This window comes from Hevea brasiliensis, chromosome 7 (genome assembly GCF_030052815.1).
Source record: "Hevea brasiliensis isolate MT/VB/25A 57/8 chromosome 7, ASM3005281v1, whole genome shotgun sequence".
Lineage (NCBI taxonomy): Eukaryota > Viridiplantae > Streptophyta > Magnoliopsida > Malpighiales > Euphorbiaceae > Hevea > Hevea brasiliensis.
Window position 1 is genome coordinate 104,922,568 of NC_079499.1, and position 16,882 is coordinate 104,939,449.

General features: G+C 35.1%; 1 protein-coding gene across 2 annotated transcripts; it reads left to right on the forward strand.

The window, feature by feature from the left end:
* The first annotated feature begins 349 nt into the window (after positions 1 to 349).
* LOC110644301 (uncharacterized) lies at positions 350 to 15,451 on the forward strand. 2 transcript variants are annotated; one of them, XM_021797005.2, is made up of 12 exons: positions 351 to 744; positions 2,209 to 2,318; positions 10,512 to 10,581; positions 11,438 to 11,582; positions 11,947 to 12,084; positions 13,250 to 13,389; positions 13,765 to 13,812; positions 14,158 to 14,268; positions 14,359 to 14,537; positions 14,631 to 14,752; positions 14,857 to 14,933; positions 15,019 to 15,451. In XM_021797005.2, exons 1-12 carry the CDS (start codon positions 538 to 540, stop codon positions 15,175 to 15,177), a joined length of 1,506 nt encoding a protein of 501 aa, XP_021652697.2. In that variant the 5' UTR covers positions 351 to 537; the 3' UTR covers positions 15,178 to 15,451. The 2 variants fall into 2 exon arrangements, with proteins under 2 accessions (XP_058006432.1, XP_021652697.2); XM_058150449.1 differs by lacking the exon at positions 13,765 to 13,812 and having other exon boundaries at positions 350 to 744.
* Positions 15,452 to 16,882: the final 1,431 nt, after the last annotated feature.

Sequence of the window (16,882 nt, forward strand, 5' to 3'; positions counted from 1 at the left end):
CAAATTGCTTCAATCCCTGTTAAAATTTATTCTTAATTATTAAAATTTATTTTAAATTTAATTATTATTATTAAAAAAATTTAAATTTATTTAATTTTATATATTTTAATTAATATTTTTATATAAAAATTATTTTATTAATAATTTATATTTTAAAAATTTAAAAATTTTATAAAATATCTAATCCAAACAGCCATATATATTATTTTTTAAATTCAAATATATTTCAAACCTATTATATAACACCTAAACCATCTATAAATACAAGCAAAAAACTCAAGCCGTTTCCATCCCTCTGTCCCTCCAAAGTCCAAGCCCATTTTACAAGCTATTGAAACTAGGCATGTTTGGTTGGTTCCGAAATCTGGAATAGACATTACTTTTTAAAATTCCAAAATTACCCTGCCATTCTCTCGTTCCCGTCTCTCTCTTGTTCTTCCCTTTGCCTCTCTCGTTTCTCTCTATTCCTCTCCCCTCTGGTTATTGTATTCCCTCACTCTGATTCTCTGATGAACGATCAACTGGAAGCTTCATAGAATGGCGGAGGAGGAAGCAATCCAGGAGAACCATAACACTTCAACTATGGAAACTCAAATCAACCATAACAACGACAAGAAGGATGTGGATCCAGAGTTGTTCAGCTGCTTGCTTCAGCCGGCGACTGCTGATTCTGATCCTGATTATATCGGTATTCGCCGCCTCCTTCTCTATCGCAAAGCTGAGTCTGGTGATCTTCGCCGACTTGTAAGCTCTGTCTCTCTTCCTCTCTATACTTTTCTGTATGTTAATCATTTTTTTCATAGATCTAGAGGATGGAGTATAATTGGAGCTAGTTTGGGGCTCAATGCTGTTGAACTAGTGATCTTGGAGAAATGAAGTGCTTTAAATTTTTTTTTCCTTCTCTTTTGGAACTTTAATTGTAGAGTTATTAAGTTAATGACATAGATTTGGAAAAAAATTTCAAACTAGAATTGATGTTCAAATAGATGTTTCCTAGGGATTTGAGTGATCTTAATAGTTACAGTTCTGGACAGATAGATTTCGATCTGGTTTGGGATGGAATTGGAGATTGACTGTGGTGTCCAACCATCAAACCTCATTTGTGTAATTAAGGCATTCGATTGTGAAGATATTGAGTGACTGCGGGGAAAATTAATGGTCCAATTGTTGCTTTCTAGAAGAATGTCCTTTTGCAGTGAACACCTGTCATGATGAGCACGAAACTGAGTTTTGATATTAAGAATGTTTATCTAGAGTAATTTGGCTTGATGCATTGATTGCTCATCAAAGTTTGAAATCAAAATTTGAACCTAGCAAGTGAGAATTAGAACTGTCAGTTGTTTTCCTAACAAATTTCCAATTGGGATGAATTGGAGATTGTGGAATTGTTGTAGCCTGTTTCAATCATTTTGAGATCCAAAGTTAAGTCAGATCTTCAACTTATTTTGGTTTTAGAAAACATTTCACATTGTTGTCGAAGATTGTGACCCAATATTGTGGTTAACAACATTTACTTAATATATAAAGTTAATGATATCCTTTTATTCCTCTAGTGAACATTTATTATACATAGGCAAAAATCTTCATGAATCTTGCCAGATTTATTGTCAATTCACTTGCTTGAACACATGGGGCTTTTGTTGTGATTCCACAGTAATCAAATGTATATAATTGCATGAGTGACAATGACATTTTGGGGAGAGAGGAAAATGATTTGGTGTTGTGCACTGGAAGATGGTGCAAACCCCAAGTCCCACGTGGAAAGGAACTAATGAGAGAGTTTGTATGTAATAGTTAATTCATTACAGCTGCTACTAACCAGCAACAAAGGGTTTACTGTTAGGTATGTGTAGGGTGATTGTCTACTAAGGCCCAAGGTTTGACAAAGATTGAGTGGGGCCATGATTTCTTGTTGTTGAGATCTCTTTTGCAATATGTTTTCTTCTATGTTATGTTCACCTTATCTTTTAGAAGAAAGTTTCAAGCATCCTAGTTATACATTTATTTATGAGTAACTTTTTACCTCATCATTAAAAATAATGTAGTAGCATATATGTGCAATCCTGGCATAAGTATGTTATCCACATTGAGGACTTGTTTGTTAGTTCATTGGTTACTATTGTTCTTCTTGTTGTGTCTTTGGCATCCTCCTCTTTCATTCTCTTTGAAAATTTAAGCAATGGCTTGCCACTTTGATTTGTGTTGAAGGATTGGAGATGCAATGGAAAAGGGTATGTTAGCTATCGTAATTACATACGCAGGCCAAGAAATTGGGAAAATCAACAAATGCCAAGCTTCCAAAGCACTCCAGGGAATAGGTAAAATTTACTTAATGAGTTACATGAGTAAAACTACTGTGAATTGATTATCATCTTTTTTAATTACACTTTTTTGTAAGAATTTGATGTTCTTGTTTTGTTTCAGTTTCAAAAAGCTTATAGATGCATTTAGATGAGGTTGGATTGAAGATGTCTAAGTAAAGCTAACAAATCACGATATAATGAAATCTCTTAATCTTCCTTGTTATATTGGACTTTAGGCTCTATCCCATAGTTACTAGATTCGCTCATTCCCCTCCTTGGTGTCACCGGCCCAAGTTTTAACATTCACTTGGGACCGTGCGGCACTTGACTTGAACTCCTTCAAGACAAGTTAGCCAGAAGAATCTCATAATAATCCGTCTAACAAGATGAATATATTAGCATGACTTGGCAAGCCAATCGGAAAAAATATCACAAGCATCATATATAAACAAGCATTTCAAGCATAATAAAGAATGAGGCACAAATATATCAAGAACGAGCTACTTCTATTATTCATTTATCACAATCAATACAATTGGATCAACTATCCTTACATCATTTGTAAGCAGGGGGAACCTACAAGGAGTAGTGCGACAGAAACTCACTATGCTAGTGACTAGTTATACCGATCGCTCCACGGTAGTCAACTAGTCACTCCCTCCTAAAGAGCGTTAGGAACACAATGGAATATGGCAGGAGAAGACATCACTATGCTTAAGTCATCACACTCCTAATATTACATAAATGAAATTAAATACAAAATATCCCTTTTAGTCCCTGAAAATTACAATTTACTTCCTAAATTTCTAACTCCCTAACATTCTCTCCCACTCAAATGGTTTACGTCCTCGTCGAGTGAGCTTGTACCAACCCTCTCATGCGTTGTGCATGTGGTTGTTGTAGAATACGCGATGGAATACTGTCTCATTAAAAAACCTTTACCAAGTAAAATCCAGTGGGAAGGAAAAAGAGTGCAGTGCGTATTTACAGCGGAGTGCGTATTTACAGCGGATAGGGGTGGCCGCGGTTCAGGAACCGCCGGTTCAGGTTCAATGAAATCATAAACTTGAACCAAATCGTCATAGGACGGTTTGGAAGACGGTTCCTTAATCGTCAGTTCCAGTTCGAGCCTCGGTTTAAAACGGTTTAAAGGACGGTTCGAAAAATGACAGTTCAAGACGGTTTGGAGGATGGTTTGAAAGCGGTTTAGGGGCTGTTTAAGAGCGACTTAAAGGAAAAAATTAGAAGAAAATTTTATTGATTTAGAATTTAAGTTATATTTGTAAAAATATTTTAATTTTTCTTAGAAATTTTTCAATCAAAATAAAATAAGAAAAAAAATTAAAAATAACTTACTTTTAAGAAAAATTTAATAAGTAAAGACTTGAACTTATTAAAAAACTAGAAATGAAATTAATTTTTTTTAAAAAAATTAGAAAAAGGTGCATGAACTTAATTTTGCCTATGTATCCCTTTAGGATTTAGAGGAATCAAAATTTTCAGTTATAAGTTGAGAGAAGGGAGATTGAGGTGATTTAGTCATGTGAAGCATAGACATAGGAAAGCTCCAGTTAGGTAAGTAGAGCACATTGGGTTAGAGGATAAAAAGAAAAGAATAGGTAGACCTAAACTGACTTGGAGGAGAATTGTATAATATGATATAGAAACATTATACATTTCTAAGAATTTAACTTAAAATCGTTTAAAGTGGCAAAAGAGAATCCATATAACCGACCCCAATAAATTTTTGGGATAAAAGCTTAGTTGAGATGAGTTGAATTGAGTATTACTTGCCTTTTTTTAAAAAATTATATGATAATTGATAATTAAAAAAATATAAAAGAAAAAAAAACAAAATAGAGGGTATTGAAAATTTTATTGAAGATATAAAATAATAATAGAGTAATTGAGATAGTATTAAAAATTTCAGTGAGTATATAAAATAATAAAGTAGGGGAATTGTGAAAGTACTGAGAATTAAAAGGAGTGTAGAAAATAATTATGTAGAAAATTTGAGAGAAATTGAAAGAGTATTAAAAATTAAAGAGTGTAAAGAATAATTGTGTAGAGAATTAATGATATATATATATATATATATATATATATATATATATATATATAAATGAATTAGGAGTGGAGTGAGGTATTTACTGAATTTTTTTGTATTTAAATTGCCAGTTTGGTCCGGTTCAGAACCGTCTGTTCAATCCGATTCGGAATCGCCGGTTCACGGTTTTTAAAAAATATGAACTTGAATCAAACCGTAGAAGGACGGTTTTGGTCCGATTAGAAGCCGGTTCCGGTTTTGACCGAACCGGTTTCGGTTCGGTTGTGGTTCGAAACCGGATCGTGGCCACTCCTAACAGCAGGGATTGAGTCTGCAAGAACTCTTTACTCTTCTGCTTTTGTGGTTAGAGGTCTGTTTCCTTCTCCCAACTAGTCTCTTCTGTAGTCAAACCTCTCTATTTGATAAGGTACTCCTTGTATGGCTGATGCTTGGTGGTTTTGATAGCTTGCTCTGTCAGGAACTCTTCTACTCTTTGGTTGACTGGTGGTGTGTTGATGAAAGCTAATCTAGTAGGTCTACCATAGCTAGGATTTACCTTATCTGCATGATATTGCTTTAAACTGGCAACAAGGGAAGGTAGTTGAATCTTCATTCATTTTGATAACTCTACTCTGTAAGTTGGTTAATCAACCCAAATAACAATTCACATTGGCTGTTCCTCTTTGGGAATTAGTCTCTTATCCTGGTTGTAAAGAAATCGATTGTCTGGTTATCGCTTCAGTGGTACTAGATCTCCAATTGTGAATGCTTATGGCCCTTGGTTTTCATATGCCTGCTTCTTCATGAGTTTGAATGCTTTCTCCAAATGAGGTCTTGCAATCTCTGCGTCTTGCTTCTTACTTCTTTATAAAGTGGTATGCTTGAGGGATCCTGTCTTTGTTAAACATATGTCTAAAGAACTTGACTTTGGGTTGCTTTGAAACGCCATTCTCTCTCTTGTAAAAGAGCTTATTCTCTTACAACTTCTCAAAGTGAAGCAGAGATGTCCCTCTGGAGTGTACTTATACACCATTGTATCGTCAAGGTGGACCACCACAACTTGTCAGAATAATTGCGAAATACCTGGTTCATTGAAGTACAAAGATATCCAAAGCATTTGTTAGTTAAAAAGGTACAATAAGAATTTTAAAGATACTTATACCGTGTCACACATGTGGTTTTGTATTCCTCCTTCCCACACACATCAATTTCCTTAAGCTTGCTTAACACCTTTCTCGAATCAGAGAATCAATATCATTTTCCTTTTGTAGATGGCAATAGAACTTGCAAGCACTGCACAAGGTTGGTCCCCTGTGAAGCAAGGACAAATTTGAGTTGTGTTGCTGTCACTTCTACCACCAACTTATCAATGGCTCTCATGTCCACTAAAATTCTAGTTGCTTTCTCATTGATGCATAGACCAACATGCCTCGACCCCTTTTCAATAGTTGATTTCAGCTTTTGCTTCTTCAAGGCTCTAAAGAGTAGATCGCATCTGTCATTGATGGAGCACTATATTTCTTCCTCTGTTCTCTCTTTTAGGACCCTTCTCCTCTTCTTGGATGGCCTTTTAAGGCATTTAAACACCTTTGTGGGAACATTACAAGACATGATGTACTCTAACACAAAGAGAAACACTTTGATATTCTAAGCTCAGCTACTGTTAAGTTGTTTGATCTCTAGTGCTGATTATCCTATGATCTTTCGTAATATTGTTCTCTTCCCAGGTTGTTTAGCTTGTCTCCCCTTGTCTCCCTAAGAATGGAGTTGTTCCGGATTACTCCTCCACTCAAAGCCTTGCCATTTGCTAGGGCGGTTGTCTAGACTTTTCTACCGTGATTGAGCTCTTATTTAGCTTCTTCACTTTCATCTCATCAACTCATTCCTTGCCAAAGTTTCAAGTCTATTAGAAAATTAAATAGCATGTCTATTTTTACCATACTCTTGCTATCTTAGCATGAGAGTCATAAAGTTCCTCAACTACTCCTAGATTGAATTTGTCTGTTGTATTTCATTTAACTCGCATTGTGTATTATGTGCTACCTGCGTAAGGTAAAGATGGTGCTTTCAGTTCTACTATTATTTCTTCCACTTTATCATGGTACCACAGTTTAGCATAATTTAGCTAAATACATTGGCACTATCTTTTTAACCTGTCTTCATGAAAATCATTTTGAGTAGCATTGGAATATAATTTCGTTTCAGATAAAAAGTTGTTTTACCTCTCTGGTGTTGCGAGTACCACCAAAGCCTTTGGTTTTGAAATTTTTGCCTTACCTACTTCGTAAGCCCTCACATTAAAATTACTGGTAGCTCTTACCAGTAGGTCACATTAAAATCGTGTTCATAGTCTCATCGACCTCGTTACTAATCTCGACCACAGTCCCTACAAGAAAATTATGAGAAGTGGTAACAGATTTTAAATTTTCTACGGTACCTTTTTACACGATAGGCCACTGCCTCAAACTCTCACATGTGTTCTCAAATCACCCAACTGATCTTTCCTGCAAAAGAAATGGGATCTTGGATGACCTCAAGCTCTATTGGCTCACCCTCACCCTCACCCTCACCCTTAGAAAGCATGGCTACCACAGCTAGAAGATATTTCATGTAAGCATGGGATTTTGGGAGGCCTCAAGCTCTATTGGCTCACCCTCACCCTCAAAAAGCTTAGCCACCACGGCTAAAAGATATTTCCTGCAAGCATGGGATTTTGGGTGGCCTCAAGTTCTATTGGCTCACCCTCACTCTATATAGCTAGGCTACCACAGCGAAAGATATTCAATTTTCTCTTCCGACGCCTTAATGTGCTTTTCTCATTGCTCAAAGGTGAGGCAGATTGATTCAAGCTCTATTGTCAGCCCCCTCAAAATTGTCATGGGGTAGTTATCGTCTCTCTAAAAGATGCAGCTAATGGAATGTGCAGCACCCCACTTGGGGTCATAACCGTCTCTCCAAAAGATGCAGTTGATGGAGCGTGCAACACCCCACATTCTCAACCAACATGTAACTCAGTCACCCTACCTACTCCTCTCAGAGTGCTTGGCGTGACAATCAATGGGACATACATTTTCTTAAGTAAAATCAATTTGACCCCTTTTCTCTAGGGTGTAAATACATGTACAGTAGCTTCCTTTATGCTCTCCACCATCCACAGATCGGTGGTCACTCTGATACCAACTGTCATGGTCCCAGGTTTTAACATTCACATGGGACCGTCCGGCACTTGACTTGAACTCCTTCAAGACAAGTCAGCTAGAAGAATCTCATGATAATCTGTCCAACAAGTTGAGTATATTAGCATGGCTTGGCAAGTCAATCGGAAAAATAACACAAGCATCATATATGAATAAGCATCTCAAGCATAATAAAGAACGAGACACAAATATATTAAGAACAAGCTACTTTTATTATTCATTTATCACAATCAATGCAATTAGATCGACTGTCCCATAGTTACCTAGAACGCAGAACATTTTGGATCGTGATACGAGTACAGGTACGCGATTCGCCACTTAGCTAAATATAGGGTACGCGAGAAGTAAATTTAATCGGTACGTTAATTCAATACACAATACGTGAATTATATCGATTCAATTCATGATACATAAATTACAATTAATTAGTATAATCTCTATTCTAAAAACAACTAATAAAATAATTTTTTTTTCATAATTTTTAAATTTTTTATGATGCATATATTTTTACAATATTAATATTAATAAAAAAAATTCAAAAATCTAATTTTTTTTTATAATATACTATTAAATTTTTTTATCAATTATATTTTAAAAAATGATAGTATTTTAAATAAAATGAGCTTTTAATTGACATTTAATAGGCTTTATAATTTAGGGCTCAATGGTATGTAAAACACATTATTATTACTTAATGGACCTTATTAGACTTAATAGCATGTGAAACCAGCAACCCATATTCACTATCACCTAAGCCAACAAAGATTAAAACAATTATGCAGAGAGAGAATGAGAGATATGAGGCTTTTTCTAGAAAGTTTCTCATTCTTTCTCTTCTTAAGCTTTCACGGCTGTTATTGCTTATTGTTTTTTGTTCTTATTTCTTCTCTATCTTTTTTTTTTCTTCTTCTTTGTATGCTAACATCCCATGTACTCTTATTTTATTAAAAAGAAAGGGAAGAAAAAAAAAAAGAAAAAATGAATAGGATCTTCTTCTTTGTCACTTTGATTTTGTGTTGAGCATAGTGAAATAGGATCGCTTGATTTAGAGAACCAAAACGCGTTTCCAAGAGATTTGGAACCTAAGGGGTTAGGAGAATCTGGCATCTATGGACCGTCCTTACATCACTTATAGGCAGGGGAGAACCTACAAGGAGTAGCGGGACAGAAACTCACCATGCGAGTGGCTAGCTATACCAGTCGCTCCACGGTAGTCGACTAGTCACTCCTCCTTAAAGAGCTTTAGGAACACAATGGGGTGTGACAGGAGGAGACATCACTATGCTTGAGCCATCACACCCTTAATATTACATAAATGAAATTAAATACAAAATATCCCTTGTAGTCCCTGAAAATTCGGGTACCACAATCTAAGTCACTCGTTCCAATTCGTGTGGCTTTTGCATAACAAATCACTAGGGGATGAGATCTAGGTTGCCAAAATAGGGGTTCCAAACTTCCAATTCTTGTAAACTATTGATATGGGACGTGTTGCCACAAGCCATGTTCCAACACCCTTCCTTAAGTGCAATTGGGTTCAGTTCACACTTCACAAGCCCAATTGCCACTTGGCATCTCACAAGAGCAGTTGTCATTTGGCATTGAATGGGGTGACCCATCTAAGTTTGGCTCCTCTTGGCTTTACCCTTGGTTAGCCTATGGATCCACCTGAGTTTAGCTCAAGTCACTGGCCTTGCTCATTAGGGATCAGACCACCATGCTTATGGGTCCTAAATTTATGGCCATTGGGCCTAACAACTCTAATTCCATGTTGAAATCGAGGGCAAAGGACTGTGGTTTGGTTTGCCAACATTTATATGTCCTTTAATTTTCTTACACACTACAGATATGGGACTTGTTCCAACGAGCCATATTTCAACATACCGAATAAATATAATTTGCTTATTGTGAACCAAATTGGTGTACCAACTAAAGTCTATCCCTACGTACCTTATATTTCATTAAGTGGTGTACCAGGTATCGCTACCCTTACCATAACCTGAGGGTACCATGTTCTAGTTCTCAATGCTCTATCCATATCTCTAGTATAAAGCAATTTAGCTGGCTCCTTTAATAGTATCTGTAAGATTAGTAGTATAGGATTGACATTGAAATTGCTATAATTTTGGTTTCAGGTTTCAATATTTAATATTGGATGAGCTGGTCAAAACCTGAAAACTTAAGATGGAATTACTTTGCATTGTGATATGTATAATATATTGAATCCTGTTGGTGCTTATATATTCTAACATGAAAGCTGGATAATTCATCATTGTCAATGCTTTCTGTGAAGATTCAAAATAATCCACATTGCTAACTAGCATAATAGCTTTAGAAGCTACATAAGAAACCATAAGAAAATTAAAACTATAACTAAACAACTATTAAATTTGTCACAATATCGTTTTAGATAAATGTATATATTATTCATTTTTAGTTACGTGTAAGATCATGTAAGAATTATCAAATATGTCATTTTTTATTCAGCTGGTACAGTACACCTTAATAGCTAGGATGATTCTGATTATGGGAGATATATTTGTAATATTGAGTTGCTATTATTCCTTCTTGTAAAAGGAAAACTCAAGCAACTTTATAAATAGGCACTTGTAACTTTATCCTTGACAACAAAAAACAGAGTGGACATAGGCATATTTTACAAATACCATAAATATCCTTGTGTAGTGTTTTTCTCTCTCCTTTTTTTTTTTTTTTTTTGCTATGATCATTATCCTAATTTGCATGTGAAATTGTGTTGCATGGGTTTTTTTTTTCAACAAAAAGTTCTTTCCGATGTGTTGCTTTGGCCTTTGCCTTATGTAAAACTTTAATATTGTTATCTTTTGCTATTTTGAGAATCACTATGAAGTCTTTCAGCAATGCAGTTTCTAATCTGTGAATGCTCTTTAAATTTATGATCTATACAATTCTGACATCAGGGTAATTTACTGGTTGATGCATCAGTGGGCGATGGCTTCAATGTCCAAGTCCACTATCCCATTTGTTTGAGGTGGAGAGCTGGAGTTCTAGCAGGGTAAGTATCATTTTCTGTTGCGATCTCCTCCAGCCCTTCTAACTTTAACACATATGATATTCTCCAATTTAATTTAACCATTCCACTTCCATTCATTGAGATGATTGGTTTCTTGCTGTGATGGATCTACTAGGCTCCCGCATATTTGCTGAAAGTGCCAAAGTGGTATATTTACCTTTCGGCAAATAAAATTTGTGTGATGATTAAAGTTAGAGCTTTTACCTAAAAAGAAAAAAAAATCCGTACGTTTGCAAGTCCTCTCAAACTGTAGTTGTTTCCTACTTTAAGCTCCACTCTAGCCAAAGAGTCAACTTCTAATTTTTATCGGTTTTAAGATTTGCCATTCATGCCATGGCATCTTGCAAGTTGTATAAATCTGATGCAACAAGATTCTATGCACTAAAATATTTGGAAAGAATTGGGTTGTGATGTGAATACCGCCTGAAATTTAATATTTGACAAGTTTTGACAAAAATATTTGTATCATATGCTATCCTTGCATAAAAATTGCCTTTATTAATGCTCAACATTTCATTTCTCAATTAATTTCAGTGCAAAGGTACTGGATGCTTAAACAATTGAGATTGAGTATGATTCCTTAACCGGTGAATTGTGTTTCATTTTGCTCTGATTATTTTTTAGACAATCAATGTCTAAAAATCTTTTATTTTCTTAATGTAATCAAGAAAAATAAGGGCAATTGATTTATTTTGACTCTGCAGTTGTTATCTTTGGCCTGAACCTTGATCGTAAATGGACTTATATAGTAACTTACAATAGTTGCATGACAATAACAAAATAGCTTAACATCTTTCGTTTAATTTTTCTTCCGTGTAATTTTGAACTTCATTTGCAGAACCTAACTGGCAATCTGGCTTCAACTCATAGATCAAGTTTCAGCTCAAGTACAAGTGATATGGATCATCCACGTCGTCGAGGGGTTGAACCTGCATATTCTTTTGTTGGAATGCATTGTATCTTTGATCAATGCAAATCTGCTGGTACTCTTTTGAACCTTTTGCTGCTATGTGTGCTTACTTTTGGCGGAGTGAGTAAATTGAGGAAAATTCAGGAGGTCTACTCCTTTCAATATGTGTGCCAAAAAAAAAAAGTCTTGAATCTTTCGCTGCTATTTATATTTACTTTTGGTGGAGTGAGTAAATTGAGGAAAATTCAGGAGGTATATTCCTGTCAATTTTTGGAAGTATGGTTCATCAAAAGATAGGAGACTGCTTGTTCAATTTTCTCAATGGTTGGCTATGTTTGTTGTTTTTCTGTTTTGTTTATCTTATCCTTCAAGTTGTATAATTCTTTCCTTATAAAAATTGTTTTAGAATTATACAACCTGTTTGGTCTTGTATGCAGTTACGGTTTTGAAGTTTGGGCACATGAGTTCTGATCTACTTGCTTATGGGGCAGCAGACGGAACCTTGACAGTATGCACTGTCTCTGAGCAACCTTCAGTCCTCAAACAATTAAAGGGACATTCAAGAGATGTCACAGGTTCGATTAACTGGTATTAACCTTGCACATGCTGATTTTGCTTCGTGATTTAATAATATCCTTTGTGTCTCAAGGTAGAAAGGTGCCATTGCATGGTTTCCTACCTCCTCCAAAATCTATGGGAGAAGGCCAAACATCTGCAGAACCCAAAATATGGAATCATGTGATATTGTGATTCGATCCTCAATATATCATGCTCTTGTATTATTCTTTTTCTGTCTACAGAATGCAAACTGCATGGTTACATCTGGAATTAGCCTAGAAAACATTACCTGGAAAAATGTATTTTATTGGGACTTGAGTAGGGAAACACTCATAAAACTACTGTGTTTAGTGTTTTTTCACTTGTGGCTCATCGATGTTTTGCGTTATTTTAGTATCGAGGTATAATTCATTGTCACTTTAGTTCCTTTCTTTCTAATATCATCAAAACCATACTTACATGTTGCCCTTGTATCATAAATCACAATTAAACTCGCGCATTATCTATGTAGTCATAATGGTATTAAAGTGATTATAGATGAAATCTCATGGTACTAAATGATGCAAAATTTTTTATTTGTTCCTTAACACCATGCATGGCTATAAGGGGAGATAGGAAAGAGGAATGTATTTTGGAGGGAGGGAAAGAAGGGACATGGAAATGGAGGAGAAAATATTTAACTACTTGTGTATGGGAAGCTAAAACTAAAAAATGAATGAAAGGGAGAATTTTTTTTTTTTTGGAGGGGTAGAAGGGAAAGTGAATTGAAGTTATAAAAATAATTTTGTTTCAATGAGTTGGAATTTTTAACACCCCAAGTTGGGTTGTAATGAATTTCAAGTCCTACAAGGGAATTTCTCCTCCCATCCCCTCCATTATACCTCTATCCATGCATAGTTTAAGTGTCAAAGTGCTAAATCACAAGGTATTTTTTATGAACTTTCCCAATTAAGAAATATGAATTGCATGTTCAGTTCCACTTTCTCTGGAGCATCATCAAAGTTGACTCTTTTTCCAGTTTGGGATTCTGATTGGAGGGGTACTTTTTTACTAAAATAAGCGAGGAACATTATTCAATGATGATTGAAAAGCAAGTGTTTAATGACTATACTCATGCTGAATGTTAAAAGTCTGAAATATTGCTGTCATTGCCATGTTTCTAAACCATAAGTATACTTTCAGATTTTGACTTCTCATCCAACAATCAGTACATTGCGTCCTCATCCATGGATAAAACTGTTAGAGTGTGGGAGTTGTCACAAGGCCTTTGCATTCGAGTAATATATGGAGTCTCTTCACAATTATGTATTCGTTTTCATCCTGTAAGTATGAAGTTTGACATTTTCATTTACTTTGAACCATTGAAGTGTTTGCCTTCAGAACTTTACTTATCATTTTCACATTTTTTCTGTTTCTTTTTACTTTTAAGTGGCATTTGATTTTTATTTTGTGTCACTTCTTCTATAGACGAGCCCATCTCTGAAATTGTTTGTCCTTCTAAACGAGTTCCATTTCCAATGTTTTTCTGTTGCATTATGAGGTTTTAAATATCTTTGGTTTTCTGTGTATACAGTGTATGAAGTGTATCAATAGGGCTCATTACTGAAAAATTTCTGTGTCCTTGTATATTTTCTTCTTTCTTTGTGATGTACTTCACCACTAAAAGTTTTATTTCTCCTTTGTCTCCTTTGATGCAGGTAAATAATAACTTCCTTTCAGCTGGCAATGAAAACAAAGAAATCACTGTAATTACCACTTACCTTTGCCTGCACATAGTATTGACATGAATGACTTTCTGTATTCACTTGGAATTGTTCTTACAATCGGTTGAATGTAATAATGCATCTACCTTGTATGAAGATCTGAAATGAAGTAAAGTGATCTTCCTTGCTTTTTAAACGATTTGTAAAGTCATTTACTTATTTGTGAAAGCTTCTTGCGCTTCTGTGTTCATGTTGGAATGATAATAAGTTAGGTTCTTATTGTTTGATAATGCTTGTCTTTCGAATACAAAGAACTGACAATTCTAGGTTGTCCTATAATTTTTCACGTAACACCATTCATTTCTAAACTTCTTTACTGATATTCAGGTATTCAATTTCAGCACTGGCAGGATTATTCATAAATCAGTATTTGATGCTAAGGTTACCTCTATGGACCACGATCACACTGGTCAGCTCATTTTCTGTGGGGATGCGCAGGTGAATGTTTGATTTTTAACAAACCTCTTTACTATCTGATTGATCAATGCATTGCCATTTGGATATTGGCTTATGGAGTAACACGTGCAGGGATGTATATACTGTGTAAGCATGGACTCACACATAGGTGCCCTGTCACGTTCTCACCGCCATCGAAATAGCAAGAGTAAATCTCCAGTGACGACTGTGCAGTACCGAAGTTTCTCCCTGTTGGCAGGAGGCCCTGTGTTGCTGACATGCACTCAAGATGGAAATCTTTCTTTCTTCAGGTTTGTTTGTGAGAACATGCTTCACTACTTTTTGATGTTGTAATTGTATTGATGCCATGAGCAGCAAATATAGTTATGCTGATGTTTTTGCAGTGTGGCCTTGGAAATACAAGGTTATCTGACCCTACGTTGCTCACTCAAATTGGCTCCTCGGTTACACAGCATCCGGGCTTCTTTCTGCCCACTCCTTTCCCTTGAAAAAGGAGAATATATAGGTAGTCTCAAATAAGGAATTGACATTTTCTAAGGAATCTCTAACTTTTTAGCTGACTTGAAGAGCAGTGCGATTGCTTTACTGACTTTGTCTCCTAATGAACAGTTGTCGGAAGTGATGATTCCAATGTTTACTTCTATGATTTAACGCGGCCAAGGCATACGTGTGTGAACAAGCTACAGGTCCATCTCTTTCAGATACTAGGTTATATTGGTCTACTATATTCACCAATATGTTTTCATCACAGAGGGACATTTGTGACTGCAGGGTCATCGTTTTCCAGTTATTGGTGTTGCTTGGAACCATGGAGAGAATTTGTTGGCTTCATCTGATCTTTATGGCATTGTTATTGTATGGAAGAGAGCAAGGCAACTTCAAACAAACATACATGATGACAAATCTCAGACACATACATACAAGGAATGAGGAAGGAATTTAGCTTCTTTTCCCCTCCCTTTTTTCTTGCCTTGTTTATCAGTTCTTTGTAAACTTCTGAATCATCGACAGCTTCTGCCATGATATTTCTTGAATTTTTGAAACTGTCTCGCACACATAGGAAACCTGAGCTATCATTGTTTGTGCTAAATTTTGTACTCAGTTTTGGATATGTGCAGATGAATATTTGAAAAATTAATGATCCTGTACAATATTATTAACAACTTTTGTACAACTATTTAATTCTTGAGGCAAAATTGCATAATTTGTGTGGTAAAGCATATAGAAAGAGTGGGCACTGGGCAAGAACAAGAATAAGTTGTACCTTTTATTTTACTGTGTCAACACACCAGTAAGCACTTCTTGAAGTGAAGACCTAGTCGACACTTCTCAAGGAGAAAATTCTCCATTGAATGTAGGGGGTGTAAATGAGTTGAGCTAAGTTTTGAAGAGTTTAATCTTGGTTTATCAATTTTTTCTATCAATTTTTTTGAGCCCGAACAGAACATCAGTAAGTTTAAACTCGGTTTGTTTAAAAAACGAGCTCTAAATAAGTCTAATAAGTCTAATCATGTTGAGCTTTTATCAAATCATGTATTAAGCAGCTTGCGATGAGTTTTAAATGTAGAACTATGAAGCTTAAATTTTATAATTTTAATTAGATCTCATATAAAAGAATAAGTTAATTTTCATAAAATATTAAATTTAAATTACAAAGAATTATATTTAATGAATATATTTTATATATTAATTATATCATAATTTTAAATAATATATTACTTTTAGAATATTTATAAATAAATATTTATAATATAATAAATATTATATTATGAGAAGGAGTCAATAGCTCTAGAGTTAAAGGGTTTTAAATTAAATAGAACCAAGATAGAATATATGCATTGTAAGTTTAGTGAATGTCAAACTAGTGATAGGGAAGGAGTTAGTTTGAATGGAGCGGTACTACCCCAAAGTAATCACTTTAAATATCTCGGCTCAATCCTTCAAGTAGATGAGGATGTGAGGAGAATCCTTCAAGTAGATGAGGATGTGAGGAGAATGTCAGTCATTAAAGCCCGAATGGTTGAAATGGAGAAGTGTCACAGAAGTTTTATGTGCTAGCAAGATTCCTAATAAGTTGAAAAGAAAATTGTACCGTATAGCCATATGACCGACCATGTTATATGGTAGTGAGTATTAAGCATTGAAGGAGTCGTATGTGTCTAAAATAAGAGTTGCGGAGATGAGAATGTTAAGATGGACGAATTGGACATACTAGACTAGATAAAGTCCGTAACGAGTGTATTAGAGAAAATGTAGGAGTGATGTCAATTGAGGATAAGTTGAGAGAAGGGAGATTGTGGTGGTTTAGTCATGTGAAGCGTAGACATACGGAAGCTCCAGTTAAACAAGTAGAGTACATTAGGTTAAGGGATAGAAAGAAAAAAAGGATAGACCTAAACTGATTTGGAGGAGAGTAGTACAAAATAATATAAAAGTATTACACATTTCCGATGATTTAATCCAAAATAGTTTGGAATGGAGAAAAAGAATCTATATATCTGACTCTAAATATTTGGGATAAAAACTTTATTGAGTTCAGTTGAGTTAATATAATAAAATACAATAACTAATAGAAATTTTTTTACTCAGTCTATACACGGATTTTAACAAGATGAATCTTAGAAAATTCGAGTTC

Excerpts from the sequence above, each read along its gene's own strand:
- LOC110644301 (XM_021797005.2), top strand. The coding sequence starts at position 538 with ATGGCGGAGGAGGAAGCAATCCAGGAGAACCATAACACTTCAACTATG. Across the intron at positions 745-2,208 it reads CTGGTGATCTTCGCCGACTT|GATTGGAGATGCAATGGAAA; the intron begins GTAAGCTCTGTC and ends TTTGTGTTGAAG. Across the intron at positions 13,390-13,764 it reads TATGTATTCGTTTTCATCCT|GTAAATAATAACTTCCTTTC; the intron begins GTAAGTATGAAG and ends CCTTTGATGCAG.